This window comes from Notothenia rossii, assembly GCF_949606895.1.
Source record: "Notothenia rossii genome assembly, chromosome: 1".
Lineage (NCBI taxonomy): Eukaryota > Metazoa > Chordata > Actinopteri > Perciformes > Nototheniidae > Notothenia > Notothenia rossii.
In genome coordinates, this window is record NC_136912.1 from 78,299,188 (window position 1) to 78,327,065 (window position 27,878).

Below are 27,878 nucleotides of genomic sequence, written 5' to 3' on the forward strand. Positions count from 1 at the left end.
CAAATAAGGCAACTAAAGTGGGAAGAGGGCAGGCTAGGAATCATGAAGGAGTGTCTAAAACAAGAGGCAGTAATAGGAAGAGAGTGAAGCGTAAGGTGGGTCGCATGGAAGTGGCGAGAGACCGAGACAAAGAGGCTCAAGGGCAGGTTGAGGGGAGCTTCTCATTATGACTCCTCTTCCTTCTTCATGCCTCCGGGCCTTGACCATAACCTCAAAGCCCCCCGGCAAAAACCAAGAGACCAGGGAGACCGTGGAGGACAGCTGTGAGTCAGGGAACAGTGCAAAGAGGGGGGAGGAGGGGGAGAAAGATGTCCCCGGCACCCAACAAGGCAACGTAAAAAAAAAGAGACTAAGAACTAAAAGCAGAAAGCTGTACAGAGCATTCATGATGACACATAGTATAATAGGAACTGTAGAGTATATGTAGGAAGTTTACTGAAAACATTTTGGATGACCCGATTAGTCCCACATGTAATGTTCTAATGCAGGTTTCAACTAATAGAAGCATTTAGATCCATCCCTCATAACATATAATAACTATTAGTTGATACATTTCAACCTTTTTGAACTGCTAGAAGCTCTTTCGACCAGTGGACAAACAATGAATATTGTTCATTAAACCTGCCTCACAGTTTTACAGTTAAGTGTTGAATACATTTCAACGGCTGTGATGGATCACTTTAAGGAAATTGTATCAGCTTGTATACCCATTACTGTAATGAGTTATAATAATAAATAATAAAGAATCCAGCTTTGCAAAACCAATATAGATAAATGAAGAACAACTGGCATAGTCACAAGGAAAAAAGAAACTGAGTGTGAAAGAAAACGGAGCAGGAAAAAGAGGGCATAGAAGACAGTGAAATGTCTCCGGCTTTTCACGCTGAATAGGAGGAGGGTAAAAACAGACCGTCTGTCAAAACAAGATGCTCTCATACAAATGTGCTCTCTTCTGCAGCAAATCCTGTGTGAAACATTAACGCTCATTTGTGACGAGGTTGGAACAAACGCCCATAGCACAGTCAGCAAGCAACACAACAAAATATGAAGTTCTGTTCATGAGTGCAAATTCATGCTGCTTTTGTCTCTTCTCATGACAAATGCATAGTGTCACTGTCACTTATGTGGTGTTTACAGTGGCATATAGCATCTTGTAATTATTTCTGTGAAAGTGAATTTGTATCCTGAGGGACTTGTATTTCTGCGTGTGGAAGATCAAAAGAGATAGAGGCAGAGGGGATGATTGGAGAGTGATCTCCAATAGAAATGAGGATGCTGCTTGACAGTCAGATTTTGAGCACAGTTCACATATGCCATGGACTTGGTGGCTTTTTTTTTTTTTTAAATGGTAAAAAAACTGCTTATTCTTCAACATGCAGTAATGTATACACAGTTCATACATAATAAGAACTATATATTTAAAGTATAAAGCATGAGCAGTCAGTCGTCAAATACATAAAGTCAGTAAATGGCTGTTTATGTTGGTAAAAATGTTAGTTATCAAATAAATAGCCCCATTCAAGTACAACCAAAAAAACTAGGAAAAAGGCCCCAGTTCACCACCACTAACTAACAGATGCCATACACAGCTATTTCAGTAAGTTCCATGAAGTCATTCAAACAGCATGCTATTTCTGTCATGAAAAATACAGAAATGTTTACCCACTTAAAGCTTAACAGTGTTATTTTAAATAGGCCTTGTTTTAACCTTTCCAGTGTACACGTTCAAAATGCAGGAGTATTCAAGCTAATTATTATTCATCTTTGTTTAATCTGTTTTTATCTGCGGAAAAATGCCTTTTATGGTAATTAATGCATTCATTAAATAGGTTCATAACTCCAATATATACACAAATAGATTTGTTTCATTTAGAGCAGGATTTCAGAACCAAAGACAAGATAAAAAATATATAAAAAATAAAGGATGAATAACACCTTTTTCTAGCACCCTTTGTAGTCGAAATAACCCACTGATATTGTGTGGTCATGGCACCAGCTGAGCAAAGGGCACTGAAAGCATTTCATAAACTTTGAGCAGGGTCGTAGGTCAGTAATTTTTGTGTTTGCATGTCTTTGAAGCCTGTTCCCCCCAGAGCACTGCAGGGCCCATTGAGAAAAGCATCAATGCAGGAGAGAAATTGAGAACTTTCACATGACACAGGGAGCCGCAAGGCATCCTCCAAGGATATTTGAATGCTTGAAACATCAGTGACCCTTCATAAGATGTAAGGGAGATGGATAGGGAAAATATTGACTGGTTGGTTGTTTGAGGGGAGCGTAAGGAGCATCTTAGACAGCCCACTCTCATTGCCAAAGACCTTACTAAACTCTAGCCAAACTGAGACGCGGGTTGGAAAGACTTGATTCTAAATTCTTCTGGGGAAGGCGTCAAGCATGTATTTTCTTTTTCTCGCTTTTATTATTTGATAATGCAAGAACTAATTGCAGAGAAAGTACACCGAAAGAGCCTATATCCTAAGCAGTGATCCGCTACCTTTGCCAGCATCTTCTCTGTACAATGCAGGGCCAAGGTCTTTGACATCATGCGAAAGACAGTGTTTAATGTAGCTCAAAAATGGCCTTAGGAAGCATCTTCTTTCAAATATGCTTTGCGAATGAAAGAAAAACATAGCTAACATTTTTAGTTCTTTATGAAAGCCAAAGGCAAGATGACTGTGTAAGTGGTCAGATGACAAATGTCTCATCTGATCTTTAATCCAGCAGAGGGGCCAGCTCCAGGGCTAAAACAGGAAGCTCTCACAGGATAGAGCGATTTGGTCAATTGGGTTGCAGAAGATTTATCCTCGCCAATGAATGGCCTTTTTCACTCTAAACGTCTTAGTAGCAGAAATGTTAGATTCCATTAAAGCTACACTGACGGAACATATGTATATGCTAATATGAATGTATACGAACCCAGTATAAATCATTGGAAAGGTCTGGTTAATAATATATCTTTAGAAGGTCCAATTTTAGCGCATGTGATTATGCCAAATCATCATTGAATCTTTCAATAATCAAGTAAGATAACTTAACTAAGTCCTGATAAGATAATTCCTATTCCGGTGTACTTTTATTTTCAGTTTCAATCAGGCCGTAACACTAGCAATTACTGCTCTCACCACTTTAAAGTCCACCCTTGTTACCCCTGTATAATCCAAACAATGGATCCAGGCAAAAATAATAAAGTTTTGCCAAAGCCTGTCAAAAGTAATCCACCTCTCATCAGTTCAGATTCAAAGAGGGATATACTGGCAGAAATCCCTCTACACAGAGTGATGCAAACATTTGGCAGCAATTTGCTGATCATCCGGTTCATGACACATTCCTTGATAGTCAACTTCACAGAGCCAGCCGGTGTTCATCTCCATCACCTGATGACGCTGGCAGACTCAAGCCTGTTGTCTTTGACGATCATCGAGTGTGGCAACAGAGAAGTGAGTAATAATTGGGTCAACAAGGTATGTCAGTTTCCACTAACTCTTGTCTGAATCATCTCTCTGCAGCATAGCCAAATGTCGTAGTATGATGCCTGAAATATTTGGCTGTGATAAGCAGCGACAGCAACATGGCATGAGAAACAGTTTTCACTCTATGTGTGTGACCCTGAAAAACGGTTACGCCTGGGAGTGTAAAGTTTGATTTGAATTGCTTTTTTGACTTGTTCCTGGCTTTTATTTACTTTTTATTATTATTCTTCCTTGAATATTTTAGTAATTCTGTAACATTATTATTACTATATTTTTTCTAAATCATTATTAATAATACCATTAAGATGAGCAATTAAAAAATTATCCAACAGCCGCTGATGGATTCAGTGTGCTCACAATTTTCCAATAACCATTCTGACTATCACAAAAAACAGTGAGTCACACACAAAACACTTTCTTCCCAAAACATACTTGATTTATTTTTCATTCAAATAAATCACCCATTTACAACTACCAGTAGTTCTACTTCAAATAAACACTGTCTGCAAGGCTATAACTCTTAATGTGTTAAACAGTGTTAAACAGATAGCTGGAAGCAGCACGTTGGGCTTTTTCCATACGGAGATGGGTCACAATAAATGTATGACTAAATGTATATATTGTTCATTACTCTGTATGCCATCCATCAAAGAACATTTTAATATTAGTGTGTAAAATGTATCATTTTAAATGGGAACTGGACAATGTATCAGTCATAGGCCTCTTCCCTATTCCCTCCTCAAACTGTTAGCTTCTCTTCCAGCAATTACTGAGTCACTAAATAAAGTTACCTCCTCAACTAAATGCAACCACTTGAATACTACTGCCCTGCATGTTTTACAAGGTATAAAGTCACTCCATGTGATGGTGAAGCACAATAGTGAACTGACAAGCAATCAAATTAAAGTCACTTAAAGTCAATCAAAACTTACTTTTAAAGTAATAAACCAAAGTTCATAGATCAAATCAACTCAGTCAACTTTGCCTTATCTGAGCCAGGAAAAACACAGATCAGGGTGGGTGCCATTACCAAACCAAGTCTCATATAACCAGTTAATAAAGGTTGAATTCAGAAGCATATTTTCACAACTAAATATTACTTTCATCAGCTATGTATTTATTTATTTATTACAAAATGTGTAAGCTTGAAGGCCTCGACTTCTGTATTGTGCAAATGAGTTTGTTGGAAGATGTGTTTGAGGGATACAGATGTGTTATACTATGCAGAGGCAAATGGAAGGTTAACACTGTTGTTGTTGTTGTTGTTGTTGTTGTTCTCCTGAACTTCCCCACTCAATCTATCAAGAGCCGAGCAGTTGTGTAGAAGTCCAAGGCTTAAGGCATGGGCCGGCGCATATCTCTCAAAGGAATCCCTGGCCCTATGAATCTTTGACCCTCGGAGATAAAGAGGCAGAACGTGTCTGCTCCCTTAGGATAGGTCTGAGAGACGGGTAGGAAGAGAGAAGTAAGAAACAGAGGAGTGTGCATTTACGTGCCTACGTAAATGCACACTCCTAAAATAGTTTGAGGGAAAGGGGTAAAGAAATACAAAGTGAGAACCTGAAATGAAAAGGCACCACATTGTGTAAACGCTTCCACTTAGCATGATGACTTTGAAAAGGCACTTTCCCTAAAATATCAAGTAAATGTGCAGCAATTGTGGTCAACAACCTTATAGGCCTATGATCGCACAGCCTGACACTTGTATTCATCTGCATGTCACTCTGTTTACTTTTTATTTTTGTTCTACTATAATATTAATTAAGTTATCCAAAGTAAGGTAAGCCTATACTGTAGGAACAAATGGATATTTGCTGTTGCAGATAGGACGTTTACTACCTCTGCAGAACATATAGAAATATCTAGACCACACATTAGTTACGCAGTAACATACCAACACTGCAAAGACGTCATATACCAGCAGTAAAAATAGAGTAAATACAGAAATGTGCTGTAATGTCACATCAATTAAGTCTCACCTTTAAGAATAACACGTAAAACTATTCCATAAGTACGGCCGTACGAGGTTATTATATACAGTATACGTGTACTGTACCATAATTGTAACTCTAGCATGGCATCAGAAAAGGCTACTTTATTTTGCTACCGTCATGCTGCCACAACAGGTTTAACTACATGTATGGCTGTAAACTTCATTATACGGAAGATTGTCTTTCCAACACTGTTATTATATCGTGATAATGTCGTTGTTAACTTTAAATGACAGCGGCAACTGTGTAACTTCAAAGTAGTGAAAGTTAGCAATGCTCCATGCTAGTCGGCTAAGAAGCTAGGCTAACTAGCGAACTTTGCGGAAACTTTTTCAAGTGAGTGTCAACATCGACTTCGCACTAGGAACGGTGACATGTTTAGAGCCGTTTAAGCCTATTAATCTCCAACCGAGCCAGAACATAGATGAGGATTACATAAGTGTTGTGTTAGTTTTCCAAAGTGGTACACATTCATAAATTCAGTGCCAGCTAACGGTGTCTCAGTTCTTACCAGGAAGTGGGAGTCTGTTGCTAAGCTATTCCTTCTTCACGTTGAAAGTTTCTCCTGGTGGTTATGGCGGTTGTCTTTGTTTTGACTTTCCCTTCTCTTTCCAAGGTCGCTCCTAAAAGTTGACTCGGCGGGCCTCTCTTGTTGCGTGGCACCGTCGGGTAAGCGCTGGAAAGTTTTTTTCGGAGAGAGCCTGGGCTTGTTAGAGACAGTCGAGATGCGTACGTGTTTTCAGAAAGTGTGTGCATCAGTAAGGCCCCTCTCATCACCACTGTGCTGACTCGTGTGCCAGTAATGTAAACAACCCAGCATTCCCGGAGCGGAGGGGAGGGGCAAGTGTCAAAGAATGGAGGAAAGCTGTCAAATACCGCGAGATTCAACAGAGGAACTCCAACTCAAACCATCACAACTCCCCTGCTTTCGCCATTAAACGTGTATGGAAATGATTGAGCAGTAGGAGATTATAGTAAGAGAGCGAGTACAGTTGGATCTGAAAACAAAAAAGTTTATATCAGCCTTCTGGAAAGCTTTAAAACGACTCTTTGGAAAGTAGCCTACATTATGACCATTGTATTACAAATACAACTTTGAGGTATTACTTGTGCTTCCTTTTTTGAGGCTTTTAGTTTCAGGCCCCTTTCCAATTCACTACATTTGAGATTAACCCTAACCCTTTTAAACGATTAAATCCACTACATTTATCTGAAAGCTTTAGTTTTGAGGCCTACTTTACAAATGAAGATGTTTGCACAGAATACATGTGAAGAGTTTAACTATAGAAGCAACATTCATGAGGATCATTTACTTTTTATTTTTCATACAAAAACATCTAATGGCTTCAACTTGTTAAAGGTGAAGATTTTCTGGTTTTCTTTTATTATTTTGATCATTTTAATGTGTTTTTAAATTATCAAGGTCCACTTACCATCTTTTCCCTTTACTTTGAACAACTTCTCACACTCTTCATGTTTGTTCAGATGTTGCTGAAATATCAATTATATGTTCAAACTAATCTTAAAATGTTAATTAGTTTAATCTATTAAACTGCATACATTTTTATAGACTATCCATATGTTCGGTTTGTAAAATAGAAACAATAGCTTTCAGGTGGGACCAACAATATTATGTCACTTGTTCGACACTTTTATCCAATAGATACATATAGTGAGTTAAAATCTTTAATTAAATACAGGCTACATAATGACGTTCAACTTCTTTGACATGTTCTTATGTCGCAACAAAACAAAACATTGGTTATTCTGAATTAGTTTAAAATACACATGGTGATTTGTTGAGTGTGTAAAAGTATGTGTGTAAGTGAATGCACCACAGAGACAGCCTTAGTGGATTCTCCTGAAAAAACACAGTCATAAGCACAGACTTCGACACAGTCTCGCTTTCTATAATTATACACATGCAGAATACCCACACATCCCATGACGCGCATGCGCTGCTCTTGGGAATATCATGAGAATTTATTGACAAAAATGGTTTCGCAGATTGACTCGCATGGACAGCGAGAGCATCTGGAATTGATCAGCTTACTTTGCTTTGATAAAAGTTTCATAGCTGATTTCAGACTGACAATTCAAACACCACTGATACACAGGAACACATCTGTCTTCTTCCCATCCCCGTTGTTAATAATCAACAAGTTAGGTGGGGTTGTGTTTCTTCTGCTATACTTCAATAGCCTTTTTTGTTAACCTCACTGCAAATATGGAAAAGGGAAAGATGCCTGGAGTGTAGGATTTTTCCCCCTTTTTCTTCAACAACAGTTGAAGATTAAAAGAAACGTCTCACAGAAATCTGTCAATTCTGTATGTGAATAATGCTGTGTGGAATTTAATGGCATGAGTTATATTGGGTTTCCTCTACACCCACATTTTCTTTCAATAAGATCAATGGCGCTCAGTGACAGATAGGGACGGTCTTTTGTATCTTCAAATTTCAGGTTTCTAAGGGAATAATTAGATGGATGGATGAAAAGTAATGCATCAGTCTGCGAGGGGAGCTGCACCCAGAGATCCTCTAGTTCAACACGCATGCTTCCACGTCTGTTTGGTAGAAAAACTGTTTAATAATCGTGTTGAATTTCCATTGTTCTAAAAGTGGCTCTCTGCACTGATCTGCTGCTTTAAACCAATTGAAAACTTTTTGTGTTCTTTTTGCTGATATTGTTTATTTAACAGAGAGGATTTCCTTTTGATACAGCGATTTTTTTTTAGCATGAATAGAGTATTGTCATCTTTTTCACTCTCTTCCCCTTCAAACTTTCTGGTGTCGCTTGCAGGTAACCAGAATGGAAAAGGTTCTCCCTCCAGGGGAAATGAGGAAGGTTGAATCGCTGGATTTATAGAGACATTATATTGTAAACGTGACATTTAACTGTGTGTTAGAACAAAATCGTGCACGTATTAAGGCCTTTTTTTGGAACCAAACGGCCTACTAATGTGATCTGATGACAATTAATTTGAATTTATGAGAATTTGGGGACTCACATGTTTTGTTTATGACAATGAACAGCATGAGGAAGAATACTTTAAAGCACTATTGGCAAAAATATATCTTTTTAAATGCAGAGCAAATTGCTCATTTCAGCTCATTTGAAAAACTGATTTCTGATCATTAAAACCATGAATTCACTATATTATGTAAAAGACCTATAGTATAATACATGCACACTACTTTATTTTTAGTTTTCTTCAACATGCACATTTCAGGGGAATTCAACCTGGGTATTTTATCATTGCAAAATATTCAAAAAAGGGCTGAAAGCACATTTTAAACACTTTAAAAGAAAAAAATGTTGATGTTTTCACTCATGTCTTCTTTTTATTTCCCTATGTGTTGTTGATCTGGCTCAGGGGTTAAGTATGACTGCAATGTGGTAGAGACAGAAGCCGCAGTCAAAGCTCCTGTGATCCGGCACAGACTTCACAGAGACCAGCAGATGGAGGGGAGAGGAGCCGCGTGCAACCTGAAGGTTTAGCAAGAACTGAGAGGTTACACTCTACCAGTACAAAGATGACCTGTCACACTCTGAAACATGCCGTATCCATGTAGATGAGCTTCCTGTTTATGTACCTCACAGAGCACAGTTATCAGAGGAAAAGAGAAAGAGATTACAGATGGAAATATGTATAAAATCTTGCCTCTCTTTTCATATACCCAGGCAAACTTGGAGGCAGCATGCATCTGACGCCTGCATTGCCATTTAAAACGCTAATTAATGTTGTTTTGTCTTCAAAGTGCAATTGCAACCCGTAGTTATCAGCCTTGATCGCAGCGTTTTCAAGGTTGTCTAGATGTGAGCCGTCACATAACAGATATCGTAAATATAGAATAACAGCACAACAAAGAAATAAAGGATTTATGTTGTGTTTAAAGCACCGCACAAATGAGGCACAGGAGAGATCATGTGATAATGTGAAGGACAAATCTGACATATACGATTTCTGCCTAAAATCACATTTGTGTGTGTTTGTGTTGTGTATACTACTACTTACATGTGTATATTTCAGTGTTTTTCCCAGCACAGAGGATCTCTCCACCTACTCTGCATTAAACAGCGGGGCAGGCCTCAGTCGTACTGACACACACACACACACACACACACACACACACACACACACACACACACACACACACACACACACACACACACACACACACACACACACACACACACACACACACACACACACACACACACACACACACTCACACACACACACACACACACACACACACACACACACACACACACACACACACACACACACACCAGTTTAACTGTGTCTCATTCACATCGTCACCCTTCTGACATCTGCCTGTGTGCACTGGTGTTTGTTATGTGTCCCCGTGCCGGTGTGTATCTGTGTTAGTAGGGTGGTTGGTATGTGAGGTGAGGTTAAATAGGCGCCTAGCAGTGAGGGGAGAGAACTGAGGCGGAACTGGCAGACACACACACACACACACACACACACACACACACACACACACACACACACACACACACACATACATACATACACACACACACAAGCTGTGACAAAAGAAACAGCACTATCAGAGCCACATGTACCCTGCAGGTGTGGCCTATGCCTCAGTGATCATCCCATACTTTGTTTTGACCCTGTCGCCTGTCACTGTGTGTGTATAATGTCTGGTAATGTCTCTGTGACTGACCATGTGTGTATGTGTGTGTGTGCCTTCAGAGACACACTTTCCTCATTTTACAATATAGTTGTAAAAGGTAGAGTGAATTGAAGGCGTTTAATATTATAGGAAGTATTTCATTCTTACAAAATGTTGGAAACCAGAGCACATGACTGTATTGTTGATTTGGTTTGGCTGTTGCAGGGTGATATCTGATGTCAAAATAATGAATGGACACTAGAGATTTCCCCTAATTTTTGTTGTGATGACAAGCAGTGTTAAGTGCTTGTCCTTTCCGTTGGTATTCTCATTTGACCTTTACATGTAACACATTTTATCGGTCAGATCTGACCAAATAGGCAGGCCTCAGTTGCAAATGTCACAGTTTGAGCACGTTTGTGAAACCCAACCCTGGCATGCATCTGAGTTACGTTGAGTAACATGTGAACCCCTTGTAAGTTTAATTAACTGTGTCCTTGTTAATACATTTTAAAAAGTGGGAAAATAATGTTTAATTCCCAAACCATCTGTCTGTAAATTTTTATTCTGTCCGTACATTTTAATACGGCTATTCCAATCGCATTTAATTGATTTGAATGGTGGAGCATTTCAGATGTTTTCCTTTATTTTAAAGTGTCAAATACTGTTTCAGAGTCCCCTGAACTTTATGAAAAGACTGTGTGTTTGACAGGAAACATACAGCTCTGTCAGCATTGTTTTTGTACAGTCATAGTGAACAGAGGCTGTCATTTAACCGGGGGAGGAGATAAGAGGTTGAGGAGGAGCCCTCCTTTCTTTCTAACCTGCAGGTCTAACCTGTTGCTACAAATGTTTCAACAATCTTTAATATACTTTTGGAAATAAAAAAAATCATACCTGGAATAAGGTAAATCAATCCCGACGGTGGCTGAAGCGCACACACACACACACACACACACACACACACACACACACACACACACACACACACACACACACACACACACACACACACACACACACACACACACACAAGATGGATTTCATTCACCGACAGCCCAGCACCAACCCCTGGAATTCTTGTCAACGCAGGGCCATGACGTTGTCCAGAGTTTTCATCTCGCAGCTCCAGGACTGAGCAGTGCTGGCTGTGTTTGTTTGTGTTTGTGCTCCAGCCCCTGCTTCCTGTAGCTCTGTGGTGTCAACCCGCCCCCCGTCCTCCCATCAGACCCGGGGAACACAGCCCTGCTGCCACAGCGCAGAGGCACCCCAGCGACTGAGCTCCTCTTGGCCTGACGGGAGTGTTTGCTGTTTCCCACATTGTTGGAATTCAACACCAGCCTGTTTACTGGTCCCCATGTAGCTTCAGATTTCTTTCTTTTCTTTTTTTGTCGTTCCACAACACACCTTCTTTCAATTACATACCAGCATTCATACTAAGTAGTGAAACTGCCAAACAACTAACTGTTAACAACGTTATGCCAATTACAGTTTGTTCATTCTGTTGTTCATTTTTTGCTACGTTATTCAATTAAACTGGCAAATACAATGTAGCTATTTCTGCAAATGTGTGACTATTGTTCTAAATCTAACTGAAATTGTTTTATGATACATTTATAGAAGAAAACAAATGTAATATAATCTATAGGAGTGTTTTTCCACTGTGAGGTACTATAGTGGCATCAGGGAAATCATTTTCATATGCTTTATTTTGCAGCTGACAATGAATCATACAATGAATCAAAGGAAATAATACACATCTCAAGGAAATGTTAGCAAGATGATGAGCGCATGCAAAATGAGAATCTTTTCTTTATCTGCTTTGTTTTTTCACTTCCTTCCCTCTGTGCAGCCAGATGGCAAAGCTCCAGCTCTGCAGTCCTCTTCATACACTCATCACATTTGATGGGCATCCTGCTGCCGAGTTTCAAGGAGGCCATGTGTTTACGAAATGACACTTGTGACAAAAGAAAACTTCTATTTAGCAAGCTGATTCTTGGGCGGGGTGCAGCGTGTGTGCATTTGTTTATCTAAGTGTGTGTGTTGCAGAACAAAGATTATAGGAATTTATATATAGTGCTTATTTAGGAGCAAGGCAATAGGAAAAAGTACATGTGTAGTGTAGTGTAGTGTAGTGTAGTGTAGTGTGTGTGTGTGTGTGTGTGTGTGTGTGTGTGTGTGTGTGTGTGTGTGTGTGTGTGTGTGTGTGTGTGTGTGTGTGTGTGTGTGTGTGTGTGTGTGTGTGTGTGCATACCAATATCATCCATAGCATCTCTGTTTCACACTGTTGTCAGGTTGGATTCCTGCTGTTGTAATTACATCCTTTGCAGCACTGTCAGTTTTTTTTTTTACTATGTTACAATACATTTTAATCATCAGTTTTGTGTATATACCATTCCAATACAGAAAGATTTTTTTCTTCACATTGATGTCATAAATAGCATACATTGTAGGGTCTCCTCCGTTGATGGATTCAAACATTCAGGACAAATTGTTGTTAAAAAAATCATCCGTTGTACATTTGCAACTCAAACAGGTTTTATGTTGGTTGTTTATTTGTTCTCAATATGCTAACGTCTTATCCTAATATTGTCTTTGTCTTCAATGGTGAGGAATTCCCATCAAAGTTTTCCCCTTCTGTTAATACTTTAGGGAATTTTCAAACGCCGGGATGTATGGCTGTAATGCCCCAAGATTTGTTCTCCCTGAAAGAAATAATAGAGTAAGAATATATTAACTACAGAGCAACCTGGCTTTACTGGGTCTGCAATTACTCTTACTTCATTTTAGGTTTACCAATGTTATGCATAATATATATAAATATAGATATATATTGATAAATGCTTTGCAGCATTCCTTTGATTTAAATTTAAAAGCCATATTCATGCATTAAAAAGCAAATTCATATTTTTGACTGCAGGGTTTAGATGCAAATCCATGGGGCATTACGTTAAAAACCATAAACATCATAAAATAGGAAATAGAAATTAAAAATGGGAGCAAAAATGAGGACGTTTAACTGGTCATTAATAACTGAATGCTTTACTCATTTGCAGATGTGATAAAAGAAAATTGTACTCAAGATAAAACACAAAAATGGCAAGTGTAATGAAAAATAAAACCCATTTAAAGCAAAGTATTTTTATTCACACAAATTTAATAAGATATATAACAACCGTTTGGTCCATAAATATTTAGGGGGAAATAGTTTCTATACACCATCTTTATCAAGAAACAGGGAAACATGGACAATCTTGATAGAACACTTACTGTACTCAACTATTAACACGAAGATCAATATATAAGGTTCTTGGATTACCCAACTATATCTGAAAGAGTGCACAAATGCTTTCTATGACATCGTTGCCCCCTTTTGAACAGGACACACCATAAAAAGATCTTCGGAAATAAGATGCAAAACAGTACAAAACTAGTGAGGCGTCAAAAGGATGTGAATCAGTTAACAAAGAACACATATATCCTGAATATCACAAACTTTCTCCCAAGTTATAGCATAAGGCACATAGCAGAACTGAGTTAGGCATCTACTTCATTAAGTAGATCTAGAGTACCACTTTGTTCTACAAGAGAACAAATTGTGACGCTCACAATGAAATGTATCAACTCTATTGAAGATTTGCTCTCTCTTTCTTTTCTCTCTTTCTCTCAGCCAGAAGAAACATGTTTTTGGTCTGTTCAGTGGCAAGTGTCATTAAAGAAAGTATACATATGGCCAAAAAGGAGAACACATGGACAATGATTTCCCACTGGCTGCCTCTTGCGACTCCACCTATCTGAGGTCATTTTTATTGTTCATGTCAGCTCTACAAATCTAGTCTGCAACGTCGCAACCACTTCATTTCTCCCCCGACTCCTTTTCCCTTTTAAAATCACATCGTTACCCTGAGCAACATGATAAAAACAATAATGCACTTTTCACTGGGCAGTATATTGTCACTGTGCAATTGAGTCAAGCTGTGGATCTATGGATATGTTTACTAGGATTTATCCATTTGACTACGGTTAATCTGAGATGCCAACAAATCTGAAAAAGTGCTCTGTCATGAAAACAATCGATTGCAACAGCGTGCATAAACTGTTCTCAGATCCCAATTCCTCCTGCGGATTTCAAATGATCAAACTGACTGCATAACATGTTGAACAGTTACCACTGTACAGATTGTGGGATCAGATGTTTTCTCTTTTTCACAGTAGATTTGTGAATCAAAACAAAAACCTATGTGGTTTCAGCATCTAGCTGCCATATAAGCTGCGATGGTTGGGCGCTTAGAATGCAATTTAGACGTTTTACATGTAGCTCTGTGAGATCTCTCCACGTCTGATTCCATCCAACTCAGTCATTAAGACTGAAACATGCGGAAATATTAAGCCTGTTTTCTGGAGTTACCCATAAACAGAACATTCTACAAGTTTATTTCCCAAATGATGCCAAAACAGAAAATAAATCTTCAAATTGGATAGTGCGAAAACAGTGCATACATATACAGGATTTTCTCAGCGCAAAATATTCATAGTATTTTAAAATCACCAATTAATCATAAATTAGGAAGGGCTTGTTTTATCATAAATCATTACAAATGTACAAATAAAGTCAAATCAATTAAGATTTCCAGACAAGCTTTAAGTTTAGTTTGTTTTTGTTTTTTTGATGAATTGTGAGATCCATGACAATTTTGTAATGCCTTCAACTTCAAAAATGTCCCGTCCAAAATCAATCTCTGCAAACTGTAAGTCAACTACAGACACGGCTGCCATGCGGTTTAAAATGCTACACGTTAAAAGATGTCCTCGTGTTTTAATGTGGTCGCTGCTGTTCTTGCTCTTGTTGTTCTTGTTTGTGTACACAGTACAGCACTTTCATTTCCAAGGAGCTGTATCTTAAAGGTGTCACTTAAAAAAATAAAATGTAAATTGAGGAAATAAAACAAAAACAAAAGAAAAACAGATTTAAAAAAAAAACAGTCTGTTGGGGATAGCGTGTTAGAAAAGGTTTGTCAAGGTAGTTTGTGAAGGGCTCCCCGAATCATGGCTGTCCAAACTAGAGGTGACGGAGGTCACTACAGTGATAGAGGGGTTTGTCAGGTCTGTTAGTGTGGCCGCGCTGGAGGGGGGGCTCATGGCCCCACTGTCAGATGAGGGTGGAGGGAGTGAGGTGCCATCAGTCTTATCAACACCTCCATTCTCCTGTCGCAAAACGTTCCTTCTGAATTTGGCTCTTGCGTTTTGGAACCAAACCTGCAAACCAATCCCAATGTGGCTTTTACTTTTTTGCGTTTAAGATTAATTTTGAAAAAGAAAGTATCAAATCATTTGTACAGTAGTTTACATATCAAGTTATCACAGCTATTTCTGTATCAACTTGCCCTTGCCATATGTCTATGAATTGTTATATTGCAATTTTCATACATTAATTTGAGCTTAAGGGGCAGATAACAATGAACCAGGTAGCTCCTGAACAACAAATCAAAATTATTTTTGAATGTTTTATCTGGGAGATTTGAATTACACTATTTTCTGTTCCACAGATAAAAGAGCATGTGCACTCTGATTAATAATAATATCAGCTTCACTTATACACTTATGTTTCTACGCCTATCAACAACGTTTCTGCTTTCTTTCCCAAGAAATATTACATTTAAGAATCTACAAGATTTCTGAGTAATACCCCTGGATATACATCTAATGACTAAATGGGCCAACAAAACAAACAAAATCAAAAAGATGACTTGAATGGTAATATTGGTGTGAAATGAGAGGGACATGGAGGAGGAGTGGTGTGCAGACTCACATATGGGGTGATCAGATCAATAGGAATGGCGTTGTGCTTACCTGTAGAACTCTCTTAGTGAGGCCAGTTTTCTGGGCCAGTTGCTTTAAGTCCTTGGCATCTGGGTTGTGGTTGATGGCAAAGTAGGATTTCATTGTCCGCAGCTGATGGTGCTTGAAGGACGTCCGCATGCGTTTGGTCTTCTGTGTTGGAGCGTAGGACTGCTCCCGGTCCATGTGATCCGTGTCGTTTTCGTTACAGCCTGGGGGGGGCAGAGAGCAGAGCACAGGGGGAGGATCAGAGCCCGAATGGAACAACAGCAATAAATGTTCATTTAGTTTTGACACTTTGCATGAGAGTTCATTTTATCTGTGCTGAAAAATTAATAAACAACTGAAAATAAAACTGAAAAATTACTAAATAAGGATATTTCAAAATTGTGTCTAATGATTTCTTGAAATTACATCATCCAGTTAAGCAAGGAAAGCGTATTAGACTAAGGCGATCTCATGTGGACCTTGTGGAAAGTTCATGCATTTCCTTTGACTTGCTTTGTTAACAGATCTTTCATATGCCCTTAGGAAAAGTAGGGAATATTTGGTATAATCATAACAAACAGTTGCAATTGTACAAATAAGTGTTAAGAAATTCAACCGAAAATGTATTGCAAAGAATTAGTAGTCACAATTAGTGTTTTTTGTATCATCTGTATGAGATTTTTCAACCACAATGGGAACGGGCTGAATTATTTCTGCTTGTGTTTGCAAATACTAATAGGACTAATGGGCCTCATTTGTCAATAGCTTAGAACTGCATGTGTAAAATACTTAAAGACGTTGAAATGCTAAAACGGTTCTACTGAAAAAAATGCTTGTGTGGCAACAATGCGTGGGGAAAACATTTATCTCAGCATTAAGAAAAGATAATGTATAATTCGTCATAATGTTGTACGACATCATTTTTGCATTATTCTATTCTTTTGCAACAGCAAATTCCAGCTCAAATAAATGATTGCAGCAAAGATATACAGCAAAATACAAATAATTATATTTTGTATGGATTATAATTCTTCTATAGAATCTAAGATTTATGTGAGAGCAGGTCGTATAAGATTGTGTCCTCGGGGGAGTAAATATAGCCAGCAAAGAATAAGCATAGGATTTCTAAATTATACAGTAGGCTCTATTGATTTTCGTGTCTCCATGTAACAGCAATGCTGACCACATGTTTTTTTTAGTGGATGATCAAATATGAAGTTACTTACACTATAGTTTCATCATAAAGATGCAGTGCAAAGAGTGTCTCAAGGAGGAATTATTGCTTATATTACAAATCAGTTTTAATAAGGCAGACACAGAATTATCAATCTATGGGACACATACAGTATTGTGTGTGGCATATTTTCGGGGTACATGTAATGGCCTGCATTTTGTTTTTTTATACAAGGCTTCTTCTTGTGACACTTAAACGCACCATTAATATGACAATCATTGACATCTTTGTTCCTCTGTTCCAGCCTTCACTGGATTGTGTTTCACTAGATATTACCCACTAGGGGTCTCTATATCCAAACAAACTTTACTGAGTGATGTGGAATACTCAGTAGACCCATATCTTTCCCTGGTGAAAACAAACACAAATGTGCTCAAAACCTCCTCCTATTTGTCATGAATATGAGTCTCCTGATCTGCAGAACAATACATTAACCTAAACAACAGAGGAAAAAGAGACAAGATATCAACACTAAACATATTTAGTTAATACATAATTTATTGTATGTTTCTATTTATTTTAGTTCAGGCTGATTTGAATTCTTTATAAGGTCCTACATTTTTGAACATTTAACATTACCTAAAGAAGCTTAGTGGCTCTTTTACAATTTGAAAATATATTCGACGTCATTCTATTTTATTTAGTAAACCAAATGTAAAACATGATATTCCCACAGGGACCTTTTACAGTGTCTGTGGCGCTAGATAATGAACTCACAAGGAATTCTTAATGAGTTTTATGTATTTTTCTGTGGGTTCTTTTACCTGTTTAGGCTGCATTATATGTTATTCAAACGCTTTGCTGAAGTAGGTTAGGAATGTCGTGCTATTAAATAAAAATACAATGATAATTTTTCTACTAAGGCATCCATGAGAACTTTAGGTTTTGCATAATCTCTTGTGTTTGTGGATAACAAGGCTTAGAGCCGGGGTGGTTGGTGTACAGGGCTGCTCGGCGCTGTGAGAACCGGGCTGACCGCAGCTCAGGAGGGCAGAGATTCCAACGTCACCTTCAATTAGCGAAGAACAATTAACGCGCAGATTACCCTTATTCCTCCCCATTCAGCACGAACACTGGAAACTTGACGCACAAAGACAAACTTTCTCAACCTAACACTAATTCGCAGAAAGAGACAACAAAATGGGGACGCTGACGGGGGGGGGGGGGGGGGGGGTTTATAACATTCAGTTATAACCCGATTCAATGCGAGATTTTGAATGAAACCTTAGCAGACCTTTAATGTTGACTGGTAGGCTAATAGTAAACAGTTGTTCTGTCTTCCAACAAAAGTCAAAGACTGTGAAAGCACTGACTTTGGCTTCGATTTTTACGTAGCAGTCGGCCTACCAGACTAAATGTAGCCCCTTCACACCCGTTCAAACACTTTTCTTGACCTAAATTAATCTTAATTGTAAAAGTCGAAGTGAAGGTTGACGACCATATCAATTTTCGAACTTTCTCCGTGCAACACACGCCACCGTTTAAAGCACAAGCACGGGGCGTGAAAGACGCGTGGACAGAAAGCTGCAGATCAATTATCCCACGGCTGCGGGCGGCGCTGCACCCAGGCAAAGTCCACCTACTTTAGCATAGCCTACAGCAGTGATGCATTCGTGGAAGGTGTATCTACTAGCTGAGGCGTTCAGGAACCGTCTTGGAGAAAAAAAGCGAGGATTTTATGCGTACTGGAAACAAATCCATCCAGAAAGGTTATTTAAAAATACGTATATTTATCTATTGAATTGATGCCAATTTTACCTAAACGTATTCATATTGGTGCTGTATTTTAGAACATTAAAAATAATTTATGAAGAAGACATGTTGGTAGATTTTAGTGAAGAATACATTAACCACAATGCAGGAAAAAAGGTTGCCAGTTTGGGCTCCAAAGGGTCAACCCATAATGAGGAACTGCTTAGAGTGTACTAAGCTAAACAGCTCGGTTTGTTTTGTGATAAGTTTTGTAAAAGAGGACATAGGCCTACTGTTAAAGGCTACAATTAGGGTAGAATAATAACTTTATAGTAGCCTAGCCTATGTGGCCTATGTGTGTTTCTGTTGCTGACTTGAAGTGAGGCTCACCATTGTAGCTGGGTATATCTATCCCCATGGCCGGGCTCTTTCTCTTGCGCGGCCTCCCCTTCTGTGATGTCCCGGTGCCGTTGAAGTAAGGCAGGGTGAGGCCGCCGCCTTTGGCCGCCAGCTCGGCGAAGTTGAGCTGCTGGTGATAGTCCGGTCCCTGCACCAGCGTCTCGAAGTGCAGCCGGCAGTACACCAGGCTGTCCTTCATGCCGAAGTGGTCACCTGTGCTCAGCGTCTTGTTGCAGGTGGTGCACGTGAAGCAGCTCAGGTGGTACACGGAGTCGCGTGCCCGCATCACCATCTCCGAGGCCGATATCCCGAGGTGGCAGCGCGCGCACCTCTGCACGGAGAACCTTCTGGAACAGATTAATCGTCAAGACTCTTCATACAAAGAGACAAAGTGGGACAGGGGCCGAAATATAACCGGCACGTTAACAGGCTAAAATAACCTAACCATGCTTTTTCCTTGTCTTGAGAGACAAGTTATACCTGCCACAGCTTTATTGTATTTGGCAGTAGGCCTATAAAAGGCTATAGACTGAGTTTAGATTCTGAGCTATTAGCCACATCTGGCCTAGAAATAAAAATATTTTCTCTAACAGTCCACAGTTTCAGTGATTAAACTTAGTTGCGTTTGCTAACCTCATGACACTGTAACTGACATTAAACACAAAAGGCTAATATGCGGAAGTATAGTAGCCTATTAGTATCGGCGAGACAGCTAACCCTGGTAAACATGATTTTTGTTACCATATTGTTTTCTTATTATTGTGAATTCTAAATAAAATTCAGGCATGTGCATGGCTGTATACATGCATATTAACACACAAATGACTATCTTTTAACTGATCAATATAACTCGTTATTATCCACATTGAAGTTGTCGAACAAAGCTAAGGTGGGTCGTTTTATAACAGGATATACATGTACAACTATTTGCTCTTTTGTTCCTGCTTATGTTAGGCTTAAACTAATAGGGTTTACATTCCCACATTGTCATGGGAAAATATTACATCTGGACTTCAAACCAAAGAAAATGTATTAATTAATATCATATATTTTTACCAATCAACACCACGAAGGTCCCTGTGAGATTGTTATGATTATATTCAGAAAATAATAAGAATTAATTGGACCTAAAGGCTTAAACATAATTCAAGATGAACAACCAGAGCCTGTTGAACCAGGTTAAAGGCAAAAGTGTGTATGTAGCCTATAAAATATTTCCCCCTAAAATTCGTTGTTTATTAAAGGGTTTAAAATTAAATTAAAAATATATAGGCTAATTATACGATCAGCAGCTTTGGGAGGATGTGCGCACTATAGAGACTAATGTTTTCGTGAGACGTCTTTACATTTCTAAAAATGTTAACCTTCATTGTTCATACCTGTAGTAGTCTTCCTTGCAATAGATACTCCCATCCTTGGCAAAACACGTAAGCTCTGACTCCAGCGCTAGTTTACATTCACAGCATTTGAGACACCGCAGGTGCCACTGTTTGTCCACGGCCAGGAGGTAGTATCTGTCCGAAATCTTGCCGCCACAGCCGGCACACAGAGCAGGCTTCTCCTGGCTCATGGAAGTTATGGTCTGAGTCAACGAGACAGAAAAAAGGTCATGGCAACTCCCGTCAAGAGACTTATTCAACACATATGTAAAAACAGAGGCCTTTGGAAGCTTTATGCTCACGAGATTAAACGTTTAATCGATCAAGTAAAGGCCTTTTTAAGAGCTTTAAACACGCTGTTAAACAAATGCAGGCTTGGTGTGTTCACATGCCCCAATTAAGGTACACACTGTCAATGAAAGACGCTTAGGAAAATTAAATTAATATTAGGGAGAGTTAAATACTTTTGTTTTGCCAAACTTATATTTTTCTTAGTTTAATATAGGCCTATCCTTATGTTCATTAAAGTAAAAATAAAAATAAATTCACTGTAACAATGTTAGGGTCAAACATATATTTATTGAATAAATGCCTATTAAAACAAGAGTAAATATAGGATATTTTCCATTTAAAAAAACTAAAATGTAAGAATTAATGATAATAATAATAATGATAATAATAAAATACAACATATGCCTTATTGACAACAGTTAATTCTACATAAATAATTGCCAGAACTGCAACCAGTACATTTGTCCACAGAAAACGATGTATTGTTCCACAATGTTTTATTTGATGTCAAGAGTAAAACTGTGTGTTTCAAATATATTTAGAGACAACTGCATGTAAATAGGGAGCCAATTTGCTTTGAGTAGTTATTTTTGTTTAAACAGGCCTTATTGAGAAGTTATAACAACAAAATAGGACATTTTAACTGTCATTACGAAATACACTCCACAAGGGAAAATTAATTTTGGACAAAGACTACAACATTTGAACATAATTAAACACAAATAAGTAACTGATAAATTCTCCTACTCCTGTTTAGACCAAAACAACTGTATTGTTCCTGTGTCACGGTGCCACAGTCGTGGTTCAAACAGTATTATTAAAACGAGTTTCAACATGAATTCAAACACTGGTGGACACTTACCGACTCTCTTCCGTTCAGCTGCATCCCCTTCGCCATACGCGACTCGGTTTTTGACCTTCTCTCCATCTCCTCCATGATCCCTTGGATGTGATCCCCGGAGATCCCGTGGAAAAGCATGGCTCCCGGTCCTGGACGCAACTTGCAACTGCCTGCCTCTGTCTTGCAGCTCACAACTTCCATATACTGAACTGCAGCGCTGCGCCCCGCTCTCTCAGCGCATCCAACCGGGCTCTAAGGCTCTGAGAGAGGCACACAACACAACAACTCAACCCCAGAGATTCAGATCAGCTTCCCCCCACAGTGCAAAGGCAACTGGAAGAAAATTGAACCAAGAAACTACAACATGGGTGGGACAGGAGGAGGTGGTGGTGGTGCACCAGCTTTTTCCTTCTTCCCGTGAATGTCTCTCCTCGAGGAAAAATATATAGTCCAAATGACGCGACACACCGGTGTGGAAGTGGTGGGGAGGGAGGAGGGGAGGGGGCTACAGTGTGAAAACTGGCCAAAAATAATGACACAAAGTTTTTGTTGATTCTTTTTTGGTGATTTTTCTCTCCCGGTTTCCCAGTCAGGGGTTCCTTGGTGCTTGGAGGTCAGGTTGGGACTGCCTGGATTTGAGAACCGTGTCCTATTTGTGAAGAGAGCAAAGCCTGCCCAGTCTGAATAATTTGGTAGGAGGAGTTCCCCCCACTCTCTCTTTCTCTCTTTCTCTCTCTCTCTCTCTCTCTCTCTCTCTCTCTCTCTCTCTCTCTCTCTCTCTCTCTCTCTCTCCTCTCTCTCTCTCCATACTCTGTGTCTCCCCCCTCTCACTCTCTCTCTCTCCATCGGCACTGATTTCTATTCACCAACAAAGAGCTGTCACTCTACCTAAAAAACTCCCGATTCTGGCTGCGCGAAGGACCACTACTTTACGGTATTGACATTTTGATTACTTGTATTCCTCCATATACAGGAGAGGATGCTGGAGAGTAATGCGGATGTTGCATAAACTACAATGCAGTCATTTAAGTGTAAATATATTTTAAACATATGAAAAATAGCATGCATTTATGTTAAATTCTTGGAGTTTCATTAAAGTAGTCAGATATGAGGATAAGTGATTCTCCCGAATATATTCAATTATTGCTGCTTTGAAGACACTTTAATTGCTTTACTGTTAAAGAAATCACAGATTTAAGTGTTTCATTCTTTCTTTATCAGCTGTTTGGTGGGTGGGAAAATACAATAATAATAAGTGTGTGTTTGTGTGTGTGTTTGTGTGTGTGTGTTTGTGTGTGTGTGTGTGTGTGTGTGTGTGTGCGTGTGTGCGTGTGTGTGTGTGTGTGTGTGTGTGTGTGTGTGTGTGTGTGTGTGTGTGTGTGTGTGTGTGTGTGTGTGTGTATTGTTTGGGGCGGGGCAGTTATCATTGATAGGCTAAAGGGCGGTGACAGATATTAAACAATCTGAAATAAATTGAATTATTATTATATATGCAAGTATTTTCAGTTCATTTTTCTCTTAATTTAACCAGATTAAAACACAAATAACTCCCTGCATTAGCTTGCAGCATATATGATTTATAATATAAACACATTTATTCGAACTTTTATAGCTATGAATCAATTGAATATTTTCAGAAATCAGCGTTCCATTTAGTTGACTAGCCTATAATATACGTTATGGCGTCTTTGGAGTTATACAAAAATGTGTCAAAGAGTGTGAAAACTCTGAAACGCAAATATAACGAATGGCTTTACGGTCCAACATGCAGGCCAAATACGGTGACAACAAACCAAAATGAGGCAGCTCAAAGTCTGTATAGATAATATTCCCTTGCACACGGGCCTTTGCAGCTTAGGGTCGATGGCTAGATGGAAGATTTTTGCCATAAAACAATAGACTCACTGTGACTATATGGTCCCATTAATAGATTTAGCTTACTGAGGCTCAGGGGGGTTTGCAGGTGTGGATGCTTCATCTCAAGACGTGTTACATTATCATGTGCACTCCCTCCCACCCTCCCACTCCCCCAGCATGAAGTTGTGTTGGCTTTAATTGGAGGCCTCCTGATAACTGCGCTATGAGACAATGCTCGGACCCTCCAGTACGGGCTGGACCTGCAGCTGTTCTGGAGACATATCGTTCATTTGCGCTTTGTCAGAGTCCCAGCACCAGCCAGACAGCGGTGAAAGGAGAGTCAAAAAGGACACAGGGATTTCTTTCACCTGGACAAAGACACCCTGAGAGGACCGATCAACTCAGCTCTGTGTGATATTTAATCTTTCTGCTGTTTTCTTTCTCCACGGAAATTAGAACGGCTCAATTCAAAAACTGGGCTTGATTACACTGTGTAGGCTACTATAAATACAGTGTGTACATGTTTACGTATTTTTTTATTAAGACATATCGTTAATGTCGATAAAGAACAGTGTTTTGACCCGTTGCCTCCAGCAGTGACATTTCATTTGACTGAAGAGGGTTTAACAATGTGTCAGTGAACACCAAGGGGCTGAGGGAATACTGTCTTTTGTGTTCGTTTTGTTTTGTTTCGTTTCCTTTTCTTGGTATCTAATTAGGATATTAGGGCTACCAGCAACTACATTTAAAGCACTGCTTTTATATTTATTATATTTTAGTTCATATTGTTATTTGTTAGAAAATCTTAGATAAACCAAAGCCAATTCACAATATCATGCTTTTACAAAAACATTTAAGAAAAAATGTGAGTGTTTTATCAATTAGGAAATATGCATGTAGCCTATCGTTTGAATTGTGTTCTGAGCGAATCCTATTCATAAAGAAACTGAGTTATGTTATCCATCATATTTTATTACTGGCTCTAAATCAATTGAAGACAATTCATCTGGACGGTTCAGTGTCATTATTCGTTAAGTTACTGGGACTGATTGGCCCTAATTTAATATTTGTGATCTGGCTTTATCATGCCAAGTCTTTTAAAAACGTAATGCACGCTGCTTGTTTATGCACTGTATGGAGCTTCATTTAAAAAATATTTGACGCGTAAAAAAACAAAAACACTGGTAACAATATTTAAAATGGCGTGTAAATCCAAGATGACTCCCTGGATTTTATTAATTAAAAAGAATAAAATCTCAGCAGCGAACAGTAAAAACAACTAGCTATTACCTATTTTAAATGAAGGGCGTCAATTCATATTGTTCCTGCCGTTGAACGTGCACTTTTAATACCACCAACAAACGCATATGTTAGGTTATATTAAGATGATTACGTAATATTTCGTAGCCCGTTAATAAAAAATATAGGGTGTAATATAGAGATTCGAGGGGTTTGCTTTTTGTTTTACCACATGCTTGTTTATACCGGAGAACGTAATCATGCTTCAGATCAGTCGGGCATTGCTTCACGCGTTTTTTTTATTTTTTATTATTAAACATAGGCCTACTTTGTATTTTTATTTACCCAAAGCAGAGATGGAAAAAGGTCTTACCTGAGGCAGTGTGAGATCCCTGTGCAGCGTGCAGCGGAGCAGCTCCGGACTGAGGCAGTGTCGGAGACAGAGGACACGCTGCCGGTAGATGGGGGCTGTTCCTCGTTTCTGAGCTCCTCTAGTTCGGGCGTCAATTAAAACACAAGACATTTAAATATTCCTCTCCGGTATGCAGGAACCCCTCAACACAACCACACACGCAGGCAACAGCAAAGAAAATGGGAAGCTATGAGCCAATGGCCTACTCATAGGTTAGAATATGTGATGTAAAATAAAAATAAAAATAATCTAGATTCGCCAAATAGAATGGAATGGAACTACTGTTATATAGAGCAGGATTTTGTAATATTAGACAAATCTGGTGTTTCCCCCCCTTCAAACGATATGCATTTCACAGCTGTTTTGTATGAATTTAAATAGTAAAGTGTTATTCTAACCCCAAAAGACTATTTGGGAACGCATATTGCAAACAACGTTAAAGGATGTGATCAAGAACATAAACTACACATATCAATCAAGAATTCATTAGGCTATACGGGATTTAACTGAAATACTTACAGCTGTAATTTCATTGGTGTGAGAGCAGAGGTTTTTGTGAATAAATAAGTAGCTATATAGTCAAACTACATCAATCAATCTGACATGGACATGGAGCACAGAAACACAAAGCGTGCTGTTAAAGTGTTTTTCTACAAATAAAAAATAAATAAGGTGCTAAATAATTTCTGAATTTTACCAATTTAATGTGACAAATCTGCACCAAGCAGTGATAGGCCTTTGCTATGGCTATAATGTTATTCATTATATTTCAACGTCATGTAATCTGTACACACATTATATGTTATATCTTTATTTTTCTGGTGTCTTTCTCTAGATTCCTATTTTCTGGTTGTATTGAATGAATTCCCCATATCAACAATATGAAAAATAATTTAATAATTTGGTTCAAGTTTCGTTTCCCCTGAACTGTGATGCATGTTTCTCCATCTGACTCACCAGCAGAGTCCAGCTGACAAACTTCATATTATAACCCACTGCAGGATACAGAGCTAGGCACCATCCACACTCATTTTGCCTCATGTTGCAACATCTAATGAATACAAAAAAAAATTGATGAAAAATTCACCACATTTAATAATGTCAGTTTTTTTTAGTAAATATTAATATTGTTTATGCTTTAAAGATTTCATTTTTCCTGACTGCTAAGAGGATATGTTTATTTTATTTCAATATTGATCATTAATTTCCCTAATATACAGTATAATGTTGGTGTATTTGCTTTGTGCATTGGCAGATTATTAGTCACCTAAACAACAGGACAAGCAGTTAAATAATAATAACATTAATATCAAAATGTTAACACTTTAAAGTGCATGGTGCCTCCATCTGAATTATATATTTAATGTTAACATAAAAAAAGACAGGTCATCCAGAGGACAGGATGCCCTAAACCTGCTCACACTGTCCAATTGGATAACACATTAAGGTATAGATGGACTGATTTCTATTGACACAAGTGAATAGAAGCTATTAGCTCCAATGAGAGCAAAGGGTGACAATTAATTACACCTCTGTATGCTTGCATAAATGACACAGTGCCATACTGCTAACAGTCATTTTTGCTTTGCTCCTTCCGCCTGGGCTGACATCACAATGTATCTCATCAATAATGCAACGCCACTGAGATCCATTTCACTGTGTACCACAACACGAACAGTGCACACAGCATTCTGGGAGCATGATACGCAGACAGGATGTGCAGCGAGCTCGGCTCAACAGGGAGAGCACAGACACTGCATCAGCCCGGGATGCCTGCCTCCACGGCTGCCTGGCTCCTTGGGCATGGTGGTTAGATTACCACACATCCAGGGTTCATCTGGAGTCATCATTTCTGGGTCACCTCAAGTGACACTCAGTCTCGTGGAGGGAGCTCTCAGTCACTCCCAGAGCATGGCCAGAATAGGAGCTGAGGAGGCGAGGAAGAAGGAGGAGGAGGAGGAGGAGGAGGAGGAGGAGGAGGTGGTGGGAAGGCTCTCCCAGGATCCACTGTGCAGCGGGGAACCACGGGCTAAACACTGACAGAATGAAGGAGAGAAGGAGAGGAGTGGGAAAGGAAAGGGAGGGAAGGGGGGGGGGGGTAGAGGAGGAGGAACAGAGGGAGGAGTGAAGCACTGTAAAGATGTAACCAGTCACATGAGCCTGGGTGGGTGGGTGAAACATCCTGGAAATATTTACAAACACACAGTGGACATGGTTTCATGAGGAAAGGAAATATAAAAAAAAACCTAAGCATGGGTAAAATGTGCCTTAACCTCTGTTTTTATAGCCAACACCTGGCATTAAAACTCTAAAGGGGGTTTAGAATGATAATATATAAAAACTCAAAAATATCCCTGTTTAGAGGCATCTCAATCCTCACACATTTATTTTTTTCTTCATTTCCATCCATATTTTCTCTCCCCAGCTCTTTCTCCCTCACTTTTCCCCCTCTCCTCCTCCCCGCTCCTTCCACTTTCTCTTTTCTCTCTCTTCCAACCAACGCTCCCCCTTACTACCACTGACAAACACCACCCCCCACCGCCCACCGCCCCATCCCCTTCTTCCCTCCACCCCTACTTCGATCTCCTCCTTGCTCTGC

At 39.1% G+C, this 27,878-nt stretch overlaps 2 protein-coding genes across 5 annotated transcripts in view; both read right to left on the bottom strand.

The window, feature by feature from the left end:
* Nucleotides 1-6,296, bottom strand: part of nek7 (NIMA-related kinase 7) — a 58,961-nt gene extending 52,665 nt beyond the window's left edge. Inside the window, exon 1 of one of the 2 annotated variants that reach the window (XM_079665197.1) lies at nt 5,973-6,296. The gene's annotated coding sequence lies outside the window, so the exon portion shown is untranslated. The remainder of the gene's footprint in view (nt 1-5,972) is intronic. The other variant, XM_079665198.1, reaches the window with a different exon arrangement.
* Nucleotides 6,297-11,827: 5,531 nt separating this feature from the next.
* On the bottom strand, nt 11,828-22,404 carry lhx9 (LIM homeobox 9). Of its 3 annotated transcripts, none has more exons than XM_079669621.1 (5): nt 21,793-22,404; nt 20,640-20,842; nt 19,252-19,607; nt 15,960-16,159; nt 11,828-12,814 (listed from the first exon to the last, which is right to left on the bottom strand). In XM_079669621.1, the coding sequence occupies exons 1-5, from the start codon at nt 21,970-21,972 to the stop codon at nt 12,758-12,760; spliced, it is 996 nt and encodes a 331-aa protein (XP_079525747.1). In that variant the 5' UTR covers nt 21,973-22,404; the 3' UTR covers nt 11,828-12,757. The 3 variants fall into 3 exon arrangements, with proteins under 3 accessions (XP_079525747.1, XP_079525746.1, XP_079525745.1); XM_079669620.1 differs by lacking the exon at nt 11,828-12,814 and adding an exon at nt 13,235-15,365 and having other exon boundaries at nt 19,252-19,604; XM_079669619.1 differs by lacking the exon at nt 11,828-12,814 and adding an exon at nt 13,235-15,365 and having other exon boundaries at nt 21,793-22,403.
* Between the last annotated feature and the right edge of the window lie 5,474 nt (nt 22,405-27,878).